At 41.4% G+C, this 20,418-nt stretch overlaps 1 protein-coding gene across 1 annotated transcript; it reads left to right on the forward strand.

The window, feature by feature from the left end:
• Positions 1-6,018: 6,018 nt before the first annotated feature.
• On the forward strand, positions 6,019-19,201 carry prkar1ab (protein kinase, cAMP-dependent, regulatory, type I, alpha (tissue specific extinguisher 1) b). The gene is made up of 11 exons (XM_063221935.1): positions 6,019-6,223; positions 7,368-7,582; positions 11,729-11,896; positions 12,531-12,622; positions 12,776-12,837; positions 13,030-13,076; positions 13,455-13,613; positions 13,808-13,868; positions 14,349-14,470; positions 14,707-14,788; positions 15,030-19,201. Exons 2-11 carry the CDS (start codon positions 7,409-7,411, stop codon positions 15,200-15,202), a joined length of 1,140 nt encoding a protein of 379 aa, XP_063078005.1. The 5' UTR covers positions 6,019-6,223; positions 7,368-7,408; the 3' UTR covers positions 15,203-19,201.
• The last annotated feature ends 1,217 nt before the right edge of the window (positions 19,202-20,418 follow it).

Here is a 20,418-nt window from a genome sequence, read left to right on the forward strand (position 1 = left end):
AGTACAGTCAGTTTTGCAGCTAAAAATGGCTATTTCTGGAAATTCAAAATGGCGGACCATGGAGAAGATTCCCCCCTTTCATGTATGAAAAGTGCAATTTTTCCAGTCATAATGAATACTTAGAATTTGACGGTGGTGGTAAGTATTCATGAAAAAGGTAACAGTGAATGGGTAGCATGAATGCTGGAAATAAACAACTAAAAATCTTACACAGTGTACCTTTAAGCCTGTGGTCTGACCATACCCTAGTCTAGTGTTGGGATAACTATTTGATTAGATGTTCACTGATGGTTAAAACATTCTGGTGTTGGAATGTAATAGACTATAGCTTAAAACTATTGCCACACTCATGATTTGTTGCTCAATGCTTATTGTGGTGATGTTTAAGCTCCAATGGCCTTTTCTAATCTTTTTAAATTCGTTTTTAATTATTTATTGCTTCAATCAACAAGGAGTGCTCAACGTCGTACGTGTTATAATGAAAAAATATTCTATTCTATTGTATTAACCCTTTGAGGAGTACCATCACAAATATGTGATTAGAATTTTGCCCAAATTTTGAGTTCTCATTATGATGTCATAATGTCTTTGCAAGAAGTTTTAACACAGACGTCTATAGGAGCTGTAGAGTGTTCCAGTAAAATTCTAGAAGAACCTCTAGAAATTCCTTACTCCTCAAAGGGTTAAGCTTAGGCCTACATTGTCTTATGTTCCACCAGAGACCACATACAGGTAACTGACACTGTCTCAGACGTAGAGGTGTTTTATTACAAATCATTTCAATAAAAGAACAACATAAATACAGATCTTACATTTTAACATATTGGATACAACATGGAATATTTGTTGATTCAAAGACAGCATGGACGTAAACTATTTTATAAACAGTGTTGTGACAGTCTGCAACAATAGTACAGTTTTCTTTTGGAGTAACATTGCACATGCACAGAGGAGTGTTGCAGAAAGCACATTCAGTGTGTTAAATCTGAGCAAGGGGCAAGTCTACAAATAGCAGAGTACCATGCTGCCCTACAAAAGGCCAAGTGCAGTAACTAAATGCAGGGTCTTTCTCAAAGCCTAGGCCAGTGTCCTTCCAAGTGTATCAGCCTAATTAGTCACGCCCAGTGATTGGATACCCTTTATTAGTCACACCCAGTGATTAAATATTCTGTACAGTTCACCTAAAAGTATCCAATCACTGGGCATGACTAATTAGGCTGAAACACTTGGAAGGACACTGGCCTAGGTTTTGAGAAAGACCCATTATCTAAAACTGGAGTTTAGACTGAAAATGGTCTACATAACACCTTTATCTTGTGACAAAGCCTTATGGTCCAGATTTGTCTCGTTTTAGAGATGTTGCTACGCCAAATTTGCAGTGACTACAATATTCAACCTAATACCAAGGGTGAATCCCATTACACCCCTTAGCCCTACGCGAACCCCTTTGCCTCCGTTTTGCGCGTCCACGTGTAGGGGTAGTGGCATCCCGATTCACGTTCAGACAGATGGGTAGGGGTAGGGAAAAGGGCTTTCCACCCCTCCGCGCGGAGATTTTCCAACACCAGACTCCGCAACGGAGGGCTACGACAGGTTTCCCTGAATGCATTGCGAATTCATTTAAAAATTGGCGGCAAGCCGCGGCGCCCACAACAGCACACAAGTTTCAGTATTTTCGCCACAATTGACGGTTTTAAAGTGGTAATAATTATTCCATTGCACTAAGTTTAACATTGTCCTAATGTTTTATGGCCCTTTTCTCCGTGAAACGCACATGAAAACAATCACTATTAACTCAACCTAATGCATGGAATTAGTGACAGCTGTGAGTGTCATTCCGTGATTGTTGAAGGGGCATCCCAATCTATAGGGGATGTAGTCCGGCAGCCAAAAGCCAAATATCAGCCGAACCCAGTTTCGTCTGATAAAGTTTTTTTCTTTGCAGTTTGTGGTTGCCTAAGGTGTACCTATTAAGATTCCAGACGATGCCCGGTGATATCCCTTGAGCATTTTCAGATATTGAGCCTTTTATGCTTGATGTGCTGCAGCCATAGATTACAACAGTCTTTGGCTCCCAATTCATGTTATGCTGACCAAATACCCTATACCATACTTATTTTGTGTTTGTTTACATGGTGGGATGTGTATAAGAACAGGTAGTGAGGTATGGACATCAGTGGGGGTGGGGTCATGCATGTTTGGGGGCGGGGCATTCACCCAAAAAGCCTGATTTTCCAAGTCGGACACACAAAGGCCAACATTTCGCCAAACGTGGCTTTATATCTCATAGTGGGTTGTTTGGTTTTGCTGTTTGTAGTTGTCCAACACTTACCCATCAGGATAAGAGTGGGTGATGTGCCAATTTCAGATATTAACCCTTTCATGTTGATTTCGCTGCAGCCATAGCCCACAAGCTTTTGACAGCTTCATAACTGCACTATGATTAACCAAAGAGCATTCTGGGTGGTAGGCCTGCCACATCAAAGTGGAGAAAGTGTCCTCGTACCAAATAAATTTTAGACAATTACATAACTAGCTGTTTGTCAAGCAGAAATATGTAACATTTAGGCGAATATTGGTGGTGTCAGCTTAGACATACCCAGAAAGGATTACTAATTCAACACAGAATTTCACCATTTCATACATTGCTATTTACTCTTCCTGTGCTGTTGTAACACAAAATAAAAATTGTAAGTAATAATTACATAATTTTTGGCTGATTATTTGTTTGCCTACAAAGTACATAATTTCAGTGGTGATTGTATTAACATGGAAAGAGATAAAATTAAAAATGTAAATCCACAAAATGACATTGTAATTGACCTTTTACCAGCCCATGCCATATCAGGGTGTGTCACTGCGGCATCCTATTTTGGTATTGGTAAAGGCTCTGTTATCAAGACCCTAAAAGCTGGATATCACTTGACATCAATTGCTAATGTGCTGGCACCATTCCAACAACTTTCCAGTGAGGCCACTAACTTTGTGTCGGCATGTTATGGCATTCCAGACAGTATCAGCATGTCACATACAAGGTTGGTGGTATGGGGAAAAAAGAATGGGAAAGGTCATTTATCTTCACCTAACCTGGCTGCTCTTCCACCAACAACTGAGGCCTTTCTTGAGAATGTGAAAAGGGCTCATTTTCAAGCAATATTGTGGAGGACATTGGTTCACACTCCACTTGAACTATCTCCTGAAGCATTTGGATGGAAGAAAGACCCATGCAACAAAGCACTGATACCAATAAGTGTTCCAGAAAATGTCAAAGTGGCACCAGACTAAATTTTACAGATGATCAGATGTGGTTGCAAGAGTAAAAGCCCCTGCAATTCTAAGAAATGTAGCTGTGCTGTAAACAGTGTGCCTTGCACCTTCTGTGCATGTTTCCGGCTGGGATGCTGCCGAACCAATGTTGTGTGAGCTTTAGTGTGTGTGTGTGTGTGTGCGTGTAGTGTATATAATGTAGGCTATAGGTGTTTTAGGTGTTAAGGACTCTGTATGTTGTATAGGTGTAGACAGGTCTTTCTGTGAGGATTTAAATTCCATGGGCAGTCATGGGTGAGCGGTTAGGGTGTCAGACTTGCATCCCAGAGGTTGCCGGTTCGACTCCCGACCCGCCAGGTTGGTGGGGGGAGTAATCAACCCCCATCCTCCTCCATGACTGAGGTACCCTGAGCATGGTACCGTCCCACCGCACTGCTCCCCATGGGGCGCCACTGAGGGCTGCCCCCTTGCACGGGTGAGGCATAAATGCAATTTCGTTGTGTGCAGTGTTCACTTGTGTGCTGTGGAGTGCTGTGTCAAAATGACAATGGGAGTTGGAGTTTCCCAATGGGCTTTCACTTTTCTTTCTTTCAAATGCATGTACATCTTATTTGATGGCTTTATGGACTTTTAAGTGATCACTTAATACCAGTCAGGATACACTGGATTGACTTTGATTTTTTGACTCAACAGTATATATAATGTATAGCTGTTTTCCTATGTTTAGACCTCTCTCTCTCTCCCTCTCCCTCTCCCTCTCCACCCCCCCCCCCCCTTTTTTTGCGTTCTTTTATGTTGGCTATTTGTGGTAGGCTACCTACCGGCGATGTTGCCATGTATGTTGTCATGATTTGATGTTATGCAGGATCTCATAATGCACAATCCGTTCCATATACAGTCTCATTCTAAGCAATGTTGTGAATGTTTGTACTGAGGCATTTGTTGATTTGTCATTCATGACCTGATTTACATAACTACATGCATAAAAATAGGCCGAAATCGCATTTTTTAAGGTTATTAGCAGTATTTTCTCTGTACCTGGATAACAAAAGGAGAAAGCCACAATTAACCACAGTAAATATTCTTGTATGTACGATATTAACAAAATAAAAAAGGAATTTTGAAGCTGGCATTTTCAGGTGGTCAGATTCATTGCATCAAAATATATGCAAATTAGTGCATATTTAATTAGATAATAGCCTAATTAGCATATTTAAACATAAAATATAGAAAACTTGTAATACATTTTTTTCTCCAATTCATACGAGTAATCATCTGATAAAGTTTCATATTGATATCTGCAAGTTAAAAAAAATACCCTATTCACATACAGTGTCTAGCCTTGTCTAGCCATTTGTGGGATTGCTGTTATGAAAGGGTTAATTATTACCCCATATTGGGTTTGTTTCAATAAGGGCAGTGTTAAAGCAGTCCAATGTGAATGTTTTTCAGGTAATATAAGCAATTTGGTACATTTTGTAACATTATTCACAGTAATATTAGGTGTCTTTAGTTTTTTGTCATGATTTGCATTTATGGGACAATAAAGGCTCAAAATCTGGAAATGCTCAAGGGATATCACCGGGCATCGTCTGAAATCTTGAAGACTTGCCTAAAATCTATCAGATAAAGCAAAAAAAAAAACTTTATCAAAGAAATCTGGGTTCAACCCCACGGCTCCCGGACTATTGCGTTTCAAGTCCTACACCTTGCGGCTTTGTTTGAAAGCACGAGGGGCAAAAGGAAGGCAAAGGGGTAGGGGTGGAGATTAGTAATGGGAAAGGCCCTAGTTACTAGTTACATTTATCCTACCTAGGTTTTCCTGTTGTCTTTCGTGGATATTTGAGTAGCCTCAGCTTCGGGCAGGAAGGCGACCAAGCCCCTCAGCCCAGTCAGAAAAGATACTTTAAAAAACATTAACAGGACTCCATAGTCATGTTCAAATAGAACCGAAAACCGTTGCAGAAACTTTTTCCTATTGGATCAAGTTGGTAGACATGACAGCCAACAACAGTTGAAAGACAGCCATTGCGCGAGTAGGCCTAATTGTACTTTTGTACTCAAAAAGTATGCTTACATTTAAAAGTTAGTACTTAGGACTTTTACTTCAGTAAATTTTTGGTGTACAACTTTTACTTTCACTTGAGTATTTTTTAGCAGGGTACTTCTACTTTTACGTAGTACACAACATCAGTACTTCTTCCTCCTCTGCCCTCACACTGTAGGCCTAGCCTACTCACACCGTACATAGATAGATAGGCCTACTACTTCAAGTTTCATGTTTCAGGTTGCTCTGTAATCTGTAGGCTAGAGAAAAAGCAGAGAAGGCGATGTCTCTTTGTCCAATGAAGTTCGATGGCTCTCTTGGTGCAAATGATTTTCCCAGTCTGTCAATTATGCAATTCAATGCCCTCAGCCTGACCACTGCACCAAAGAGCCAGGCTTGGCTTGTTGGTGTAACAAAGTCAAGTGCACCCATGATGGTCAGGAGTGGTCAGGATTCCACATTACTTTTTTATTAGGCTACACAGAGATTCTCTACTCTCTCTGCTACACATGTGTCCTTAGGCCTAGGCTACTGATATAAAAGGGTGAATTTTACCCATGCTCCTCCAAATAAATAAGCTTAGATAAATAAATAAAAAAAATAGTTGTGACTACTTTAATTTTAAGAACTAATCACCCATTGCAAATTTACATCTCAGAGGTTTGTGGCGTTGAAAAATGATTGTGTTATTCTGTGAACAAGACGCACCTGTCGCTTTAAGGTTGTCATGGGTTACATCCTCCATGTCAAATCGAGGCGCATTGACGTCAATGGTGGTTTGTGATTGGTCTTTACCCGTTTCCGGTAGGGCAACCATCCAAAGATTGAGGAGAAAAGAACCAACAATTTGTGTTTCTCCTGTCCAGAAAGTACAATTGGAGACTAATAAAGAAGATTTCGAGGCTATAGGTAACTACACGAAAGTATAATTGATGTAATGGGGATATGTGGTTAACAACATAGAAAGTGTCGTCGCCTGATGTTTTGTAGCTTGCTACACGTCTGTCATTTGTTTATAATACGAAGCAAGATGGCGTCGACGGGCAGCAACTGAGGCCCACAATTTTAACCGATTTTATCTAATTACTATTGACGCTGTTTGACAAGATGTGATTATTATTTACTTACGATATTGCTCAAAACATTTTGTGATGCATTAAGTCACGGTGCTGTACTGCGCTGTTACTGTGATTGAATCTACACACACCAGCAGGCGATTGCTATGCACTCCCAGTCCCAACTGGTCGGGGAATAACGATATCTTCAAATATTTGACGGCAGATAAGGTTCTAGACTAGAACTGAAGTAACGTTGAAGGGCAATTTAACTTTAAACAGTCATTTATTTCCAAATTGTGCTGATCTTAATAGTAATTTGATGGGTGGTTCTTCTCGCGCTCTATGCAGTTGACGTTTGTGTCGTAATGTTTTCTAAATGTGAAAGCAAGACTGTGGCATCTTTTGCCAATCACAGAGCTAATGGTGTGCCTATCAGTTATTCTAGCGCTAGTTGACATTAAACTGTCTATTTTGTATGCGGCCAGATGGTGTGTAATACAGGTCCCATAATCGTATAGGTGAGATTATTAACCTGAATCCAATTATGGCCTAGCAACGACATTAATACATTAATCTGGCTCCCGCGTTGTTACCGTTCGCTGAGTCTCTTTGCAGATGGGTTTTCTAAGTAGGAAGCAAACTGCAAACAATAAACTGCAGAGGATGTGTGCACTGTTCATGCCATCTCTGAGTCAATGAAACCGGATTGAGAGTGGCACATAGAGGAAATAATTGTATCAGTACTTGGGTCGTTTGATCGTATGTAGTAGGAAAGAGCAGTAGACTAAGTTGTGTACTGTGCACTCACATCATCTATTTCAAATAAGTAGCCTAATGAAAAATGTTAGACAAACCTAAATTCTCTCCTTCCACGCCCGATTCTCACTGTCCCTAATTTCACTGGATTTTATAATTTGATAGCACATATTGATTTCTATGCGATATGCGTGCAACATGTAATAATAATTTTTTTAAATCCTTGTGTCCCGTGGCAGCCGTAGAGGTCAGGGGTCACCGTCCGAGGTCATAGGTCATCATGGCGTCCGGCAGCGCGAGCAGCGAGGAGGAGAAGAGCCTGCGGGAGTGCGAGCTCTACGTGCAGCGGCACAACATCCAGCAGCTGCTGAAGGACTGCATTGTCCAGCTGTGCACCTCCCGTCCCGAGAGGCCCATGGCATTCCTCAGGGAACACTTCGAGAAACTGGAGAAGGTGGGCACACTATGATGATGAGGAGGAGAATGATGATGATGGGGATGATGAATACCTAAATTAATAATATACATAAATATACATACACTAACTGCATACATCATGCCCACTTCGAGAAACTGGAGAAGGTGGGGACACTATTATACTGTGGTGGTGGTGGTGGTGATGGTGATGGTGATGGTGATGATGATAAAGATTATAAGGATTATGATAAAGATGATGATAAAGACGGGAATGATAATGCATGCATTAGGGAGCAGGTAGTTGTACACCTCCAGGCCTGAGAGGCCCATGGCCTTCCTCAGGGAGCACTTCTAGAAACTGGAGAAGGTTGGCAGGGCCGCTGACAGCTTTTGCTGGGCCCAGGACAAAGTCATCTGAAAGGGCCCCCTATCCAATACATACAATGTAATTGGGATCCACTTCTGGGCCCCCTATCTCCCTGGGCCCGGGAAAGCATGTCCCGCAGGTTTGCACACTATGATAATGATAATAAAGATGATGGGGATGATCATGCATGCATCAGGAAGAAGGTGGGCACACAACTGTGGTGATGGTGATGATGACGACTATAATGATGATAATGATGGGCACACTATGATATGACAATGACGAGGTGGATGATGATGATGATGATAAATGTGGGCATGATTATGCATGCGTTTGGAAGCAGGTGGGCACCTGCAGGCCCGAGTGACCTTCCTCAGGGAGCACTTGGAGAAACTGGAGAAATTGGGCACACTATGCTTTGTATACTGTAATGGTGGTGGTGATGATGGTGATGATGATTATGACCTGTGTTGCATTTTGATTGAATGAGCAGTGCTATCCCACGAGCAAATGTGGTGTGATGATCACAATGATGATGATATGATGATGTGGACAAACATGTGTGACTTGTGACATGTTCATACAGTGAGCATTGATACCGTAATGCTAATTCCTACATTATATTTAGGGGAGCCTGTTACACTGAGGGATTTACTGTACACTGATATAGGGAAGGGACTGTTCCAGGAATAATATGGTATTAGAATAGGGGTGTCAAACTCAGGGGCCACATACAGCCCATTTGATCTCAAGGGGACCAGTAATGTAATTGCAAAATATCGTACGTTCCTGATTCATTTTGGAATCTCATTGCAAGTCATCTCATTGCCAGGCCCGAGCGCTCCATGACCTTCCTTGGGGAGGACTTGCAGGGCAGTCATGGGTATAAGGGGTTAGAGCGTCAGACTTTTGGGCTAGAGGTTGCTGGTTCTACTGCCGACCCGCCAGGTTGGTGGGGGGAGTAATTAGCCAGTGCTCTCCCCATCCTCCTCCATGGCTTTGGTACCCTGAACATGGTACCATCCCGCTGCACTTTACCTTTGGGGAGATGTTTGGGGCTGCCTTCTTGCACGGGTGAGGCATAAATGTAATTTAGTTGTGTGCAGCGAGCACTGTGTGCTGTGGAGTGCTTTGTCACAATGGCAATGGGAGTTTCCCAGGTGGGGTTTCATTTTCACTGTAGAAGGTGGGAACAGTGTGATGATGAAGCCGATGATGGTGATGAAGATGGGGATGATTGCATCCTTCATTAGGGACCCGGTCGATGTGCCCAGGCCCAAGTTGGGTATATAGTAAGGTCGCCAAATTCCGCCCACTTCACTGATCACTTCATTGAAAACGTGATGATATCACTCTTTCAAATACTATTTAATTATGCTATTGTATATTTTTGGATTGTGGCAACTGTGTAGATGAGGTAATGAGCAATATTAGCTAACATTGGTAGCCCTTTCTATCGTAATTTGGCGATAACCTCCAGCATGTCCAAAATCTAGCTCCAGCACAATTCACCGGCGAAAGACTCCCAATTCCGCCTGCTTGATTTCAGGTCACGTCTGTATTTCCGATACTGTTTATTATTCCTTCATGCTGTTGTGTTGATTTCGTTCACACGTGTAGTCCTGGCTTTACCGATGCAGGAACTGTGTTTAGTTTGGTCGTTACTGTGGAAACGGTTGAATAATTTTGGTCCTAAAGTGAAACAGGGAAGCGGCCAGGGCGAGTTTATAGCCACAATGTCGTCGTGAAATTAAAGTTTCATCTGCCGTTACGACACCCTTCATTACAATGCTGTTTATGGCCATTGGACTCGGTTTTAAATGACATCACCGTTTCAAATATTAAGCATACAAACTCCGTATTATGTCGATATCCATTCCTGACTTAAACAGTGGATACATAATTAACTATCATCACTTATAAGTAGGCGGGTGGAATTGGGGGATGGGCGAAATTAGGCGACTTGGCTAACGGTCTTCCCTAGACAGCACTTTGAGAGGCAGGAGAAGGTGTGTGTCCATCTATGCATAACCTTCCTTAGGTGGAGGTTTATAATGGCATTCTATCATGAGGCCTATACTACAAAGCTGGTTCAGATAAGTTAAGGTTAAGTTAAGAGGTAGATTATCTAATACAAGAGCTTTTCTTAAGAAAATGAGGACTCCAGGCTCTTCTATTAGACTATTTATCTCTTAACTTAACCTTAACTTATCCTGAAACAGCTTTGTATTATAGGCTCTTGGATCTTTTCAGGAGGAAGCTAAGCAGATCCAGAGCGACCATATGACCATATGCTTATATGTAATGAGTGTTGATCCAGAACGACCATATGACTATATGCTTATACAAACCCCAACTCCGATGAAGTTGGGACGTTTGGTAATGCTATCATTTTCAAAACATTCAATCTATTCATTAGATGGAGAATAGTGAAAAGACAACATATTAAGTGTTAAAACCGAGAAAAAATATTGTTTTGGGGGACATATGTACTCATTTCTAATTTGATAAATCCAACACGTCTCAAATAAGTTGGGACGGGGATCAGTGAAATTTAGTAAACATCCAAATAAGATCAAACAACAAAGAAGAACATTTCAAAATGAATTGTACTGACGGACAATATAGGTGTCCAGGTATAAGATCATCACAGAGAGGCTGAGTCACTCAGAATTAAAGATGCAAAGGGAATAATTACCATAGTTATTACATACATTTTTGAATTCCCTTTGATTTACCACGATTGAGTGTATATAAGACATATTTTTCTTACTAAAATCATTGTATAGGTTCATGACACCATGAAATATATATTGGCTGTAGTCTCACTCTAATTCCTGGAGTGCTAGAGCTATTGAAAATTGACCATATTAAGAATGCTTAATGCGTGCAAATGATACAGGGGTGTAACATTCTCCTAAGCACCTGAGCTCACTTGAAATAAACCCAGAAGACATGGGAAACTGTCCTTTGCTCACAGAAGTCAGCAGAAGTTGTAGAAGTCCATTCTTTTTGACAATAATAGAGCATTGCACATCCTGTGCTACAGCGAAAATGGACCATCCAACTTGTGTTAGTGCTAACTTCAAAAGTCAGCCTCCATGATGGCATGCGGGTGCAGTAGTGCATTGGTTAAGATGTTCTCACTCATCTGTAGAGTTAAATACAGTGCTGAATGGTATAAATGGGTTTTAAACAGCATGAAAAGCCACTCATGCATTATATTTTGAAGGGAGATCTTCGATTACTGCCACATAGTAAGGTCAAATTGCATTCTCTACTATGTTTTAACAGTTTGGCTCCATCATAAGGAACAGCAGGTGATAAAATGGTGGGCTTTTGGTCAAGACCTGTCACACTGTAAGCACTACAGAAAGGAAAACATTGCAAAACATGACAAGGAATACACCCACCATTTAAGCTGGTGAAATCATGTCCAAGATAGGAATTAACACTGTTTTTTATATAAAATCATCTCATCGGTTAATGTATTCGACATTTGCTGCCATTTATTGTCCCCGTCCCAACTCTTTTGAGACGTGTTGGATTTATCAAATTAGAAATGAGTACATATGTCCCCCAAAACAATATTTTTTCTCGGTTTTAACACTTAATATGTTGTCTTTTCACTATTCTCCATCTAATGAATAGATTGAATGTTTTGAAAATGATAGCATTTTGATTTTATTCACTGTTTACCAAACGTCCCAACTTCATCGGAGTTGGGGTTTGTATTATACTGTATATAATGGGTGCTGATCCAGAACGACCATATGATCATATGCTTATATGTAATGGGTGTCTTGACCTTTTCAGGAGGAGGCTAAGCAGATCCTGAATGCTCAGAAGGCGAGTTCTCGCTCAGACTCACGGGAAGACGAGGTGTCGCCGCCCATGAACCCCGTGGTGAAGGGCCGGCGACGACGCGGGGCCATTAGTGCTGAGGTCTACACGGAGGAGGACGCCGCCTCATACGTCCGCAAGGTAACACCTACACACACACACACACTTACTTACACTCACTCATACACACACACACACTTACTTACACTCACTCATACACACACACACACACACACACACACACACACACACACACACACACACACACACACACACACACACACACACACACACACACACACACACTCACTCACTCACTCATGTACAGAATGCCTCATACATCTGCATTCTCACCAGAGATGGATAAATTAGAAGTAGAACTGTTAGAGATGCAATTACAACACTAGTAGTATATTACATTACTTATTAAGAACAATGGAATTTCATACTGGTAGTGTTGTAAGTACATCAATTACATGGTAATTACATCCATACTTCAACTTGTACTTTATCCATCTCAGATTGTCACACACTCACTCATTTACACTCACTTGTATACACACTGCCTCATACTCTTGCATACTCTTGCATACTCTTGCAACAGAGACTGGATGTTGTACTCCTAGAATCTCTTCAGAGTACATGCGTGCACATTCCACCTCATTGAGGCCAGGTGCAGGACAAAAGGGATAAAGAAATTAGACATTTGCATGCTGAAACAGACTGACTGCACTGCGAAAGTCATTCTCATTTTGTCAATCTGCATGCATTTCAGGTCATTCCTAAAGATTACAAGACAATGGCAGCCCTGGCCAAAGCCATAGAGAAGAATGTCCTCTTCTCCCACCTCGATGACAATGAGAGAAGGTATGAACATGTCACACAAGATTATACAGACCTTTTCTGGTTGCACCGACACACAATCTCCTCCATTTATTGTCATCTGGTCTAGGGTCATTTACCCGTTAATTTGTGTCGGAATCTTAACTGACCCATTTTGTTTCACATTTGTTTCTCCAGTGATATCTTTGATGCCATGTTTCCAGTCACGTATATTGCTGGGGAGATCGTCATTCAGCAGGGTAAGATCACACTGCACCAAGTAAAAGGGGGGATAAATCACCACACACTTGTCTTCTTTGCTAGTTCATTTGGTGAACAACACGTTTCGCTGTCGTTTCATGAGGTTCACAATGCAAGCAAAATGTTTTTTTTGTTGTTGTTGAAGTTAATGCCTTTATGATTTTGTTAATGCCTTGGGTTTTTTTCTACAGGTGACGAGGGAGATAATTTCTACGTCATTGATCAGGGGGAGATGGATGTAAGTTCTTTTGAATACTGACTTTGATACTGGTACTAATACATTACTGTAATTGCAGCTACAAATAGTTACCTACCTTGCAACCAACAAATTAGCTGAGCTCACTCAGTCACTTAATCCATTCACTATACAATGGACTATGCAGTGGACAATCGTATGTGGGTGACACACTGTAGAGTGTACAGTTAACTGTAGTCTGCTGTGCCAAAAGAAAAAGTAAATATTATATGGTTGCTCTGTACATACCTAACATTAGTTTGCCTTGCCCTGTTATTAAGATCCTTGATGCAAGCACAGTAGAGGCCTATTTGTCTGCACCACGTCTGCTATTCCTCACCCTACTGCATTGTCTTGTTGCCACTGTTCTGTCTCCACCAGGTCTATGTAAATGGTGAGTGGGCCACGAACATCGGGGAGGGCGGCAGCTTCGGCGAGCTGGCCCTGATCTACGGCACCCCTCGAGCGGCCACCGTCAGAGCCAGGAGCAACGTCAAGCTGTGGGGCATCGACAGGGACAGCTACCGGAGAATACTTATGGTAGGAACACAAGACGCACAGCTACAGGAAAATACTTATGGTAGGACTGCAAGACATGTGTAGTGTTGTCGTCGTCAGACATTAATGTTATGTGTTCAGGTTGATGTGTGGGCTTGTGAGCGAATGCCAAATAGCCCATGCCAGAAAATGCGATGGCTGTGTGAATTCACAGTCTCTCTCTTTCTGTCTTTCAGGGGAGCACTTTGAGGAAGAGGAAAATGTATGACGAGTTCCTTAGCAAAGTTTCCATTTTAGGTGAGTCTCTCAACAAGGGATGCAGATTGTCGATATATTATATTGATGTAATTCATTTATTGTTCGTTGATTAACCTTATCCCCCAAATCTCAATGCCCCTTGGCCCCAGAAACCTCCAAATTAAAAAATTAGATAAAGTGCTATATTTAAATACATTTATATTAATTTAAATTTATAGTCTTTAATCCAAAGGTTTTTGAAATGTTGCACTCTTTACACCCCTCTTCACACGCTCTTCATTATGCCCATTTCACCTGGGTCTTTCACCAGTCGAGTTAGCGATTAATAGCAATTAATTGTATTTAATCGATTAATGTTTTAATCGACAGTTGATTAATTGTTGACATCCCTAGTCTCAACTTCTGACTTTTTTGTGTTTCTTTTAACCTTTCTTTGACATTTCCTGTTTAAATTGATTTGGAGTGAGACAGGATTAGAAGGCTAGCGCTAACTCCACCTGTGTCCTGTTGTGTCCTCAGAGTCTCTGGATAAGTGGGAGCGCCTCACGGTAGCCGACTCGCTGGAGCCTGTGCAGTTTGAAGACAGCCAGAAGATCGTAATGCAGGGACAACCAGGGGACGAGTTCTTCATCATCCTGGAGGTAATAAACCATTGCATACAAGAATATGTATTTCTTGAAGAAAGTTGACTACAAAGAAATACATAGGAATGCATATTTAAATACTTGTTTCCTCCAAAAAAATTGATGATATTTTATTGTCAATTTCGTTCAAGTAAAGCAGAGCTAAGATGACGATATATAGCAAATGAAAATGAAGGTGAGCTGTGTTTTGCATGTTCTTTGGGGATCTTGACGGTTTGCTTCTTGCCTCTCAGGGTAGCGCGGCCGTACTGCAACGACGGTCAGAGAACGAGGAGTTTGTGGAGGTTGGACGGTTAGGACCTTCTGATTATTTCGGTAAGAGGCTGACTAATATAAACAATGATGTGTTGATGGCTTACCGGTAAACAGTGATATGTTCATGGAATAAAAAAATGATATGTTGATGGATTCTTTGAACAACGCATTGATGGAATAACTTTATAATAGCCATACTGAGCATTTTGTGTAATTTTTACAAAAATAAGTGAGCAATACTCTTTGTGTGTCTGTGTCTGTGTCTGTGTGTGTGTGTGTGTGTGTCTGTACTTATGCGCAGGTGAGATTGCGTTGCTGATGAACCGCCCGCGGGCTGCTACGGTGGTGGCACGGGGTCCTCTGAAGTGCGTGAAGCTGGACCGGCCGCGTTTCGAGCGCGTGCTGGGCCCCTGCTCAGACATCCTGAAGAGGAACATACAGCAGTACAACAGCTTCGTCTCATTGTCTGTCTAAGGAAGGAGCTCAGCTCACACGTTGGTCACAAAAAAAAACCCACCCCCAACCCCAGACCCCTTGTACAGGGACCTCCACCTCACCTCATCTCCATCTCCCCCAGACCACACAGTCACTCACAGTCAGTCTAAGGACAAGCTCACACGTTGGTCACAAAAAACCCACCCGTCCCCAAACCTGACCCCAGACACCTTTTACAGGACTTCCACCTCATCCCCCCCCAGACCACACAGTCACCCATTGGCTCTTTCTCAATGCCCAGTGTTCTAGCCTTGCTAGGACGTGAAATGCCCAGTGATTGGATACTCCGCGGCGTTTACCAAAGAGTAGCCAATCACTGGGCATTTCACTTCCTAGCAAGGCAAGAACACTGTGTGCATTGAGAAGTAGCCATTGTCTGTCTAAGGAGGAGCTCACACGTTGGGTCACAAACAAACCCGCCCATCCCCAAACCTGACCCCCAGAGCCCCTTACAGTACCTCCTACACCGCCTCATGTCTCCAACCTCACCCTCATACTCCACCTTTTCCTCCTCTATCCCTGACACCAGACACCACACCACGTGGGGCGGTCTACCAGTTGGTCCATACCATACGCTCTTTGCATTCTCCATGCTCTTCAGGCTTTTTAAAAAAGAAATTGTTTTTTTGTTTGTTTGTTTGTTTGTTTGTGGATTATACGGTCGGTTGACTGGTTGGATGTTTTATAGTGTGGTGTGGTACACGCCTCTTCATGTGTCAGCAGTTTGGGCAGCCTTCTTGGTTTATTTGTGTACCTGTTGAGTTGGGGGGCCTATGCTGACAAAGCTGGTTCAGGAGTAAACCAGGTTAAGTTAAGAGGTAACAAAATGAGGACTCCCAAGCTCTTCTATCAGATTACCTCTTAAATTAACCAGGGGTGCATTTCTCAAAAGCGTAGTTGTTAGCAGTTAGCAACTTCAGTAGTTACCAATGGGAAATTGCATTGCAAACAACAAAGTAGCTAATGTAATTAGCAACTACGCTTTTGAGAAATGCACTACTGGTTTACTCCTGAACCAGGTTTGTAGTATAAGGCCCTTGGTGACGGGGACGTGTGATGAGATGATGGTGAAGTAGTTATTCTGGCAGAGGCTTGTGGAGGGGTAGACAATCAGATCCAAATGTTCTCACTTCAGTGTTTCACATATAGTTGTTTAAATGTGTACTTTTTCCGTTTTGTGCTTTTTCCTGATTTACCTGTTTTGAAAATGAAGGATAACTTGAAGAAAACCAAAAGAGAGTGTATTTAAAGAAAAAGAACAATCTAAAACAAAACAAAAAATCTGACATTTCCACCACATTGACAAACTTGAGTTGTTACAGTACTGAGTTGCATCGTGGTTGTTTCCATGGCGTCTTGTCACTTTGTTAATTCCTGAAAGAAAACGACTTTCAGAGCTTGCAGCCAGCCTTAATGTAAACATGAATCTTTTCCTTCCGTTCCTGTTTGAAGTCGGCATGTCTGTGTGTGGACGGACCAGCGTGTTGTCTACACATAGAGTAGATAGTCTGAAATATCCCATCTGGGTCTAAACTGACTCTCCTTAGATGAATGTAGTTTCCTCTATCCTCCACACAGTGTCACCACTGAGCTCCATACAGCTACATTCATCTGGCGAGAGTCAGGTTCTTCAGGTTGGTACTGTAACTGTTCTGGCATATTTCAGTTTCCCACAGACAAAACATAATTTGCACCGTACATTTGTCCCGTGACTTGAGTCCCTCTGGACTTTTGTAGAATGCTAGTATCTAACTTTGTTCCAGATAATATTTCTCAGAAGGTGACACCACCACCAAGGTGTGTTGGGTGCTGCTTTGGGAAATGTGTTGTTGGCGCTTCGGTCATTGGACCTCCTTCTCCCCGATGGTGTGGGAGGATGTTGCATCTTTTCACTGGCCAGTTTGTCACGATCACACTGTATTCTCTAATGTTGTATTCTTAAGGGTTGATTTTCTTGCGTATTGTTTGGGGGTTTTAATTCAGAGAAGAATATTGATTTAATTTTTAAAGCGTCTCTTGAGTGACCGGTTAGTGTCATTTGGCTTTAAGCACTGTTCCATTATCTGAGAAAATGAACCTAAGTTAATACTTTTTTTTTTCTTTTTTTTTTTTTAAAGGTGCCAAACATTTTATTTTCTGTGGATGGTACAACTTATGCTGTTGTAATTTACTAGGGGGAAAAACCTAGCCAGCTGGAATGGAACAAGTAAATATTTCTGACTCAATCTGGCTTTGACTTAGGAAAGCCATTTGAGACCATGTTGTTATTATCAGTATTGAAAATCCTGTCAGTATATCTGCCACATGCTGCACATTTCAAAAACATTTGACGCCACCATTTTAACATTGCATTTCATAGAAAAACATGTTGATTTATTTACAAAGCACCCATACAGAGACGACTTATTGAGCCGCGCCAGTGCCATAAAAGCTGTTGTGAGGAGCCTGATCTGACGTGCGTTTCTCGAATGCGTAGTTGTTAGCCAGTTTGCAACTTGGGTAGTTGCCAATGGGAACTTGCATTGAAAACACTGAAGTAGCTAACGCAGTTAGCAACTATGGTTTCTAGAAATGCACCCCTGTCCCAAAAAAACTAGAAACACACAAATAACAGCATGTTCAGCCACTGACCCCAAGCTGAGGCTACTTAGGCCACAACCTACACACACACACACAGAAACGCGTACACACGCGCGCACACACAGATCTGACATGGCCTCCATTAGGAAGCAAAACTGTATTATAGAGGTTTGAAGGATGATGTTTTGGATCATCCCTATGACAACAAAATGTAGCTGTTTATTTAGTTTGTTTATTTATTTTTTTTCATGTCACTCAAATATATTTTTAAATTGGTATCCCCAGAGGTTATGGGAAGTTATTAATCTGGTTATTGGCATAGGAACTGCAAAGAGAGCCACACCCAGTTGGGCAAACAGGGATTATTGTGTTATGGCAGAAGAAAGGGAGAAAACGTCTATAAATAAATCTTATCATAAATCTCACAGCTGTAGTGCTGTGGAGTCACAGAGCCATGGCGTTGCCGTTTTTTGTTTTAGGTTAATTCGTCATGTTTGAGGTGGCTCCGGTTATTATTGTTGTTTGGGTTTTTTTTTTCCTTTTTCTTTTTTTTTCTTTGCTGTTGTTTTCGTGTTTTGAATTTGAACTTTAACCTTTTGTACCATTGTGACTGTAAGGTAATATTTGCTGTCCATTCCATCTCCATTTGCTGTGCTGCCACCCCACCCCCATCCCACCTCATGTCAACATGAAAATGATGCTCCTACAACAAAAGGAACAAGGACCCACTTTCACTGCTGACGTGTTTGCTTTTTTTCTCTTTTTTGTTTTCTTTCATGTGCTAGGAAGGAATGTTTGTGTTTGAAATGGATACGAGTGTGTGTGTGTGTGTGTGTGTGTCTGCGCGTCTGTCTCTGTCTGTGTGAGTGCGTGCGTGTGCGTGTGTGTGTGTGTGTGTGTACGCTACCAAACAAGATAAGCATAGTTTGCCTTAGCTTCTGTTAGCATGGGAGGCCGCTCTCCCTCCTGTCCTGTCCTGTCCTGTCCCGTCCATCCCTGTATAGGGCGTCACATGACTTACTCTGACCTGGGGCCTATACTAAGAAGCTGTGTCAGGAGGTAAATCACCTAATAGAAGAGCCTGGAGGCCTCATGTTCTAAAGAAAACGAGGACTCTAGGCTCTTCTATTAGATGATTTGCCACTTAACTTGACCTGGTTTAATCCTGAACCAGCTTCTTGGTATACCACTCTGCTCTGACCTGACCTCCCATGCGTTGGTCAACCGAGGACCATCATTATTATTATTATTATATATTTTTTCTTTTTAAAATTCTCTTTTACCCAATTGTCTGTACATTTATGTTCTTACTGTATGTATGTGTGCTCGGAATATATCCCTTTTTGGTATAGATTGTCCTAATGGCAGTTTAAGCAATAAAAAATGTTGTATTATTGAGTCTGACTTTGTTGACGTTTTCTTGATTCTGCATCTTTTACTCTAACTGGCTTTGCAGGTCCACCATATAGAAAAAAGGGATGTTAAAATACTATTTTTTGATCACAGTTTCATAGTTAATCATGACTTGTATTCCTTTTTTAATTGTTTGTATTTTGCATTTCAAGACTGTTTAAAACAGAGAAGCATCTGATGAATGGAAAGTGTTTATTTTTTTCTTATTCCAAACACTGGTGTAGTCTGGCCTACCTCTTCAAAGGCTTACTAGTCGAGTGCAGTTATGGAAAAACACCACCCAACCCTAAAAAAATTCTAACAAAAGGTTTCTGAGCTGTTTTGTGTAGTATTAGGTGTCCTTAATAACATACTAAAAGTCTACTCAAGTCTGACTTCAGGAAAGGCCTCATTTTCAAGATGGACGCCACCGGGCCCTTCAAATTACTGTAAGATGACTGTGTGACATAAGATTACAGTGAAATGATCACGAAAAGTGTTTTTATACATGTTTTGACCATGTCATATTCTAATTACAATATTACCTTGATAGATAAGTGGTTCTAAGTACAATTGGATGGTTTTGTAGGATTTTTTTTTCAAAACATGGGTCATTTCACGTGAAATCAGACACTTTGGGACCCGACCGACACGGATTTCAATTATACTTGCTGTGCCTGTTTAGTAGCAAGGTAGCACCCCAGAACTGCATTTGTGTGAATCTGACACCAAACAGAAACAGACTAGCGAAGGTTTACATGTGAGGGTAGGACACTATACATTACATTCAGCCTTGATTATATCAGTCAGTGTTAGTCACAAAAAGATGTCTGTGGTGTTGTTTGAAAGCTCTTTTCTGGCTCTACAAATTACACAAACAGCATGGAACACAACAACCCTCAGTATATGAATTATCATAAATTGAAAAATTAAAAATATAATATCAAAAAAACGTATATTTTAAAATGGCCAGTTCCTCGTCTAAACATAGCCTGCAATGTCATGAACAACACCTGAAATGCTGGTGTTTATTCATTTCAGAGACAATGGGACTAAAAAATATGGCATCATATAAATCACCTAGTAATAATATGGTGATACCATAGTAATATCACATGACAGCATGTCTATTGGAATATGTGAAGGATGGAGATGGTCCATGAGGATGCAGGAAGTTCAGTTTCACCTCTCCAGTGCTCGGCATACATTCCTCAACACATGCT

Source organism: Engraulis encrasicolus, chromosome 17, assembly GCF_034702125.1.
Source record: "Engraulis encrasicolus isolate BLACKSEA-1 chromosome 17, IST_EnEncr_1.0, whole genome shotgun sequence".
Lineage (NCBI taxonomy): Eukaryota > Metazoa > Chordata > Actinopteri > Clupeiformes > Engraulidae > Engraulis > Engraulis encrasicolus.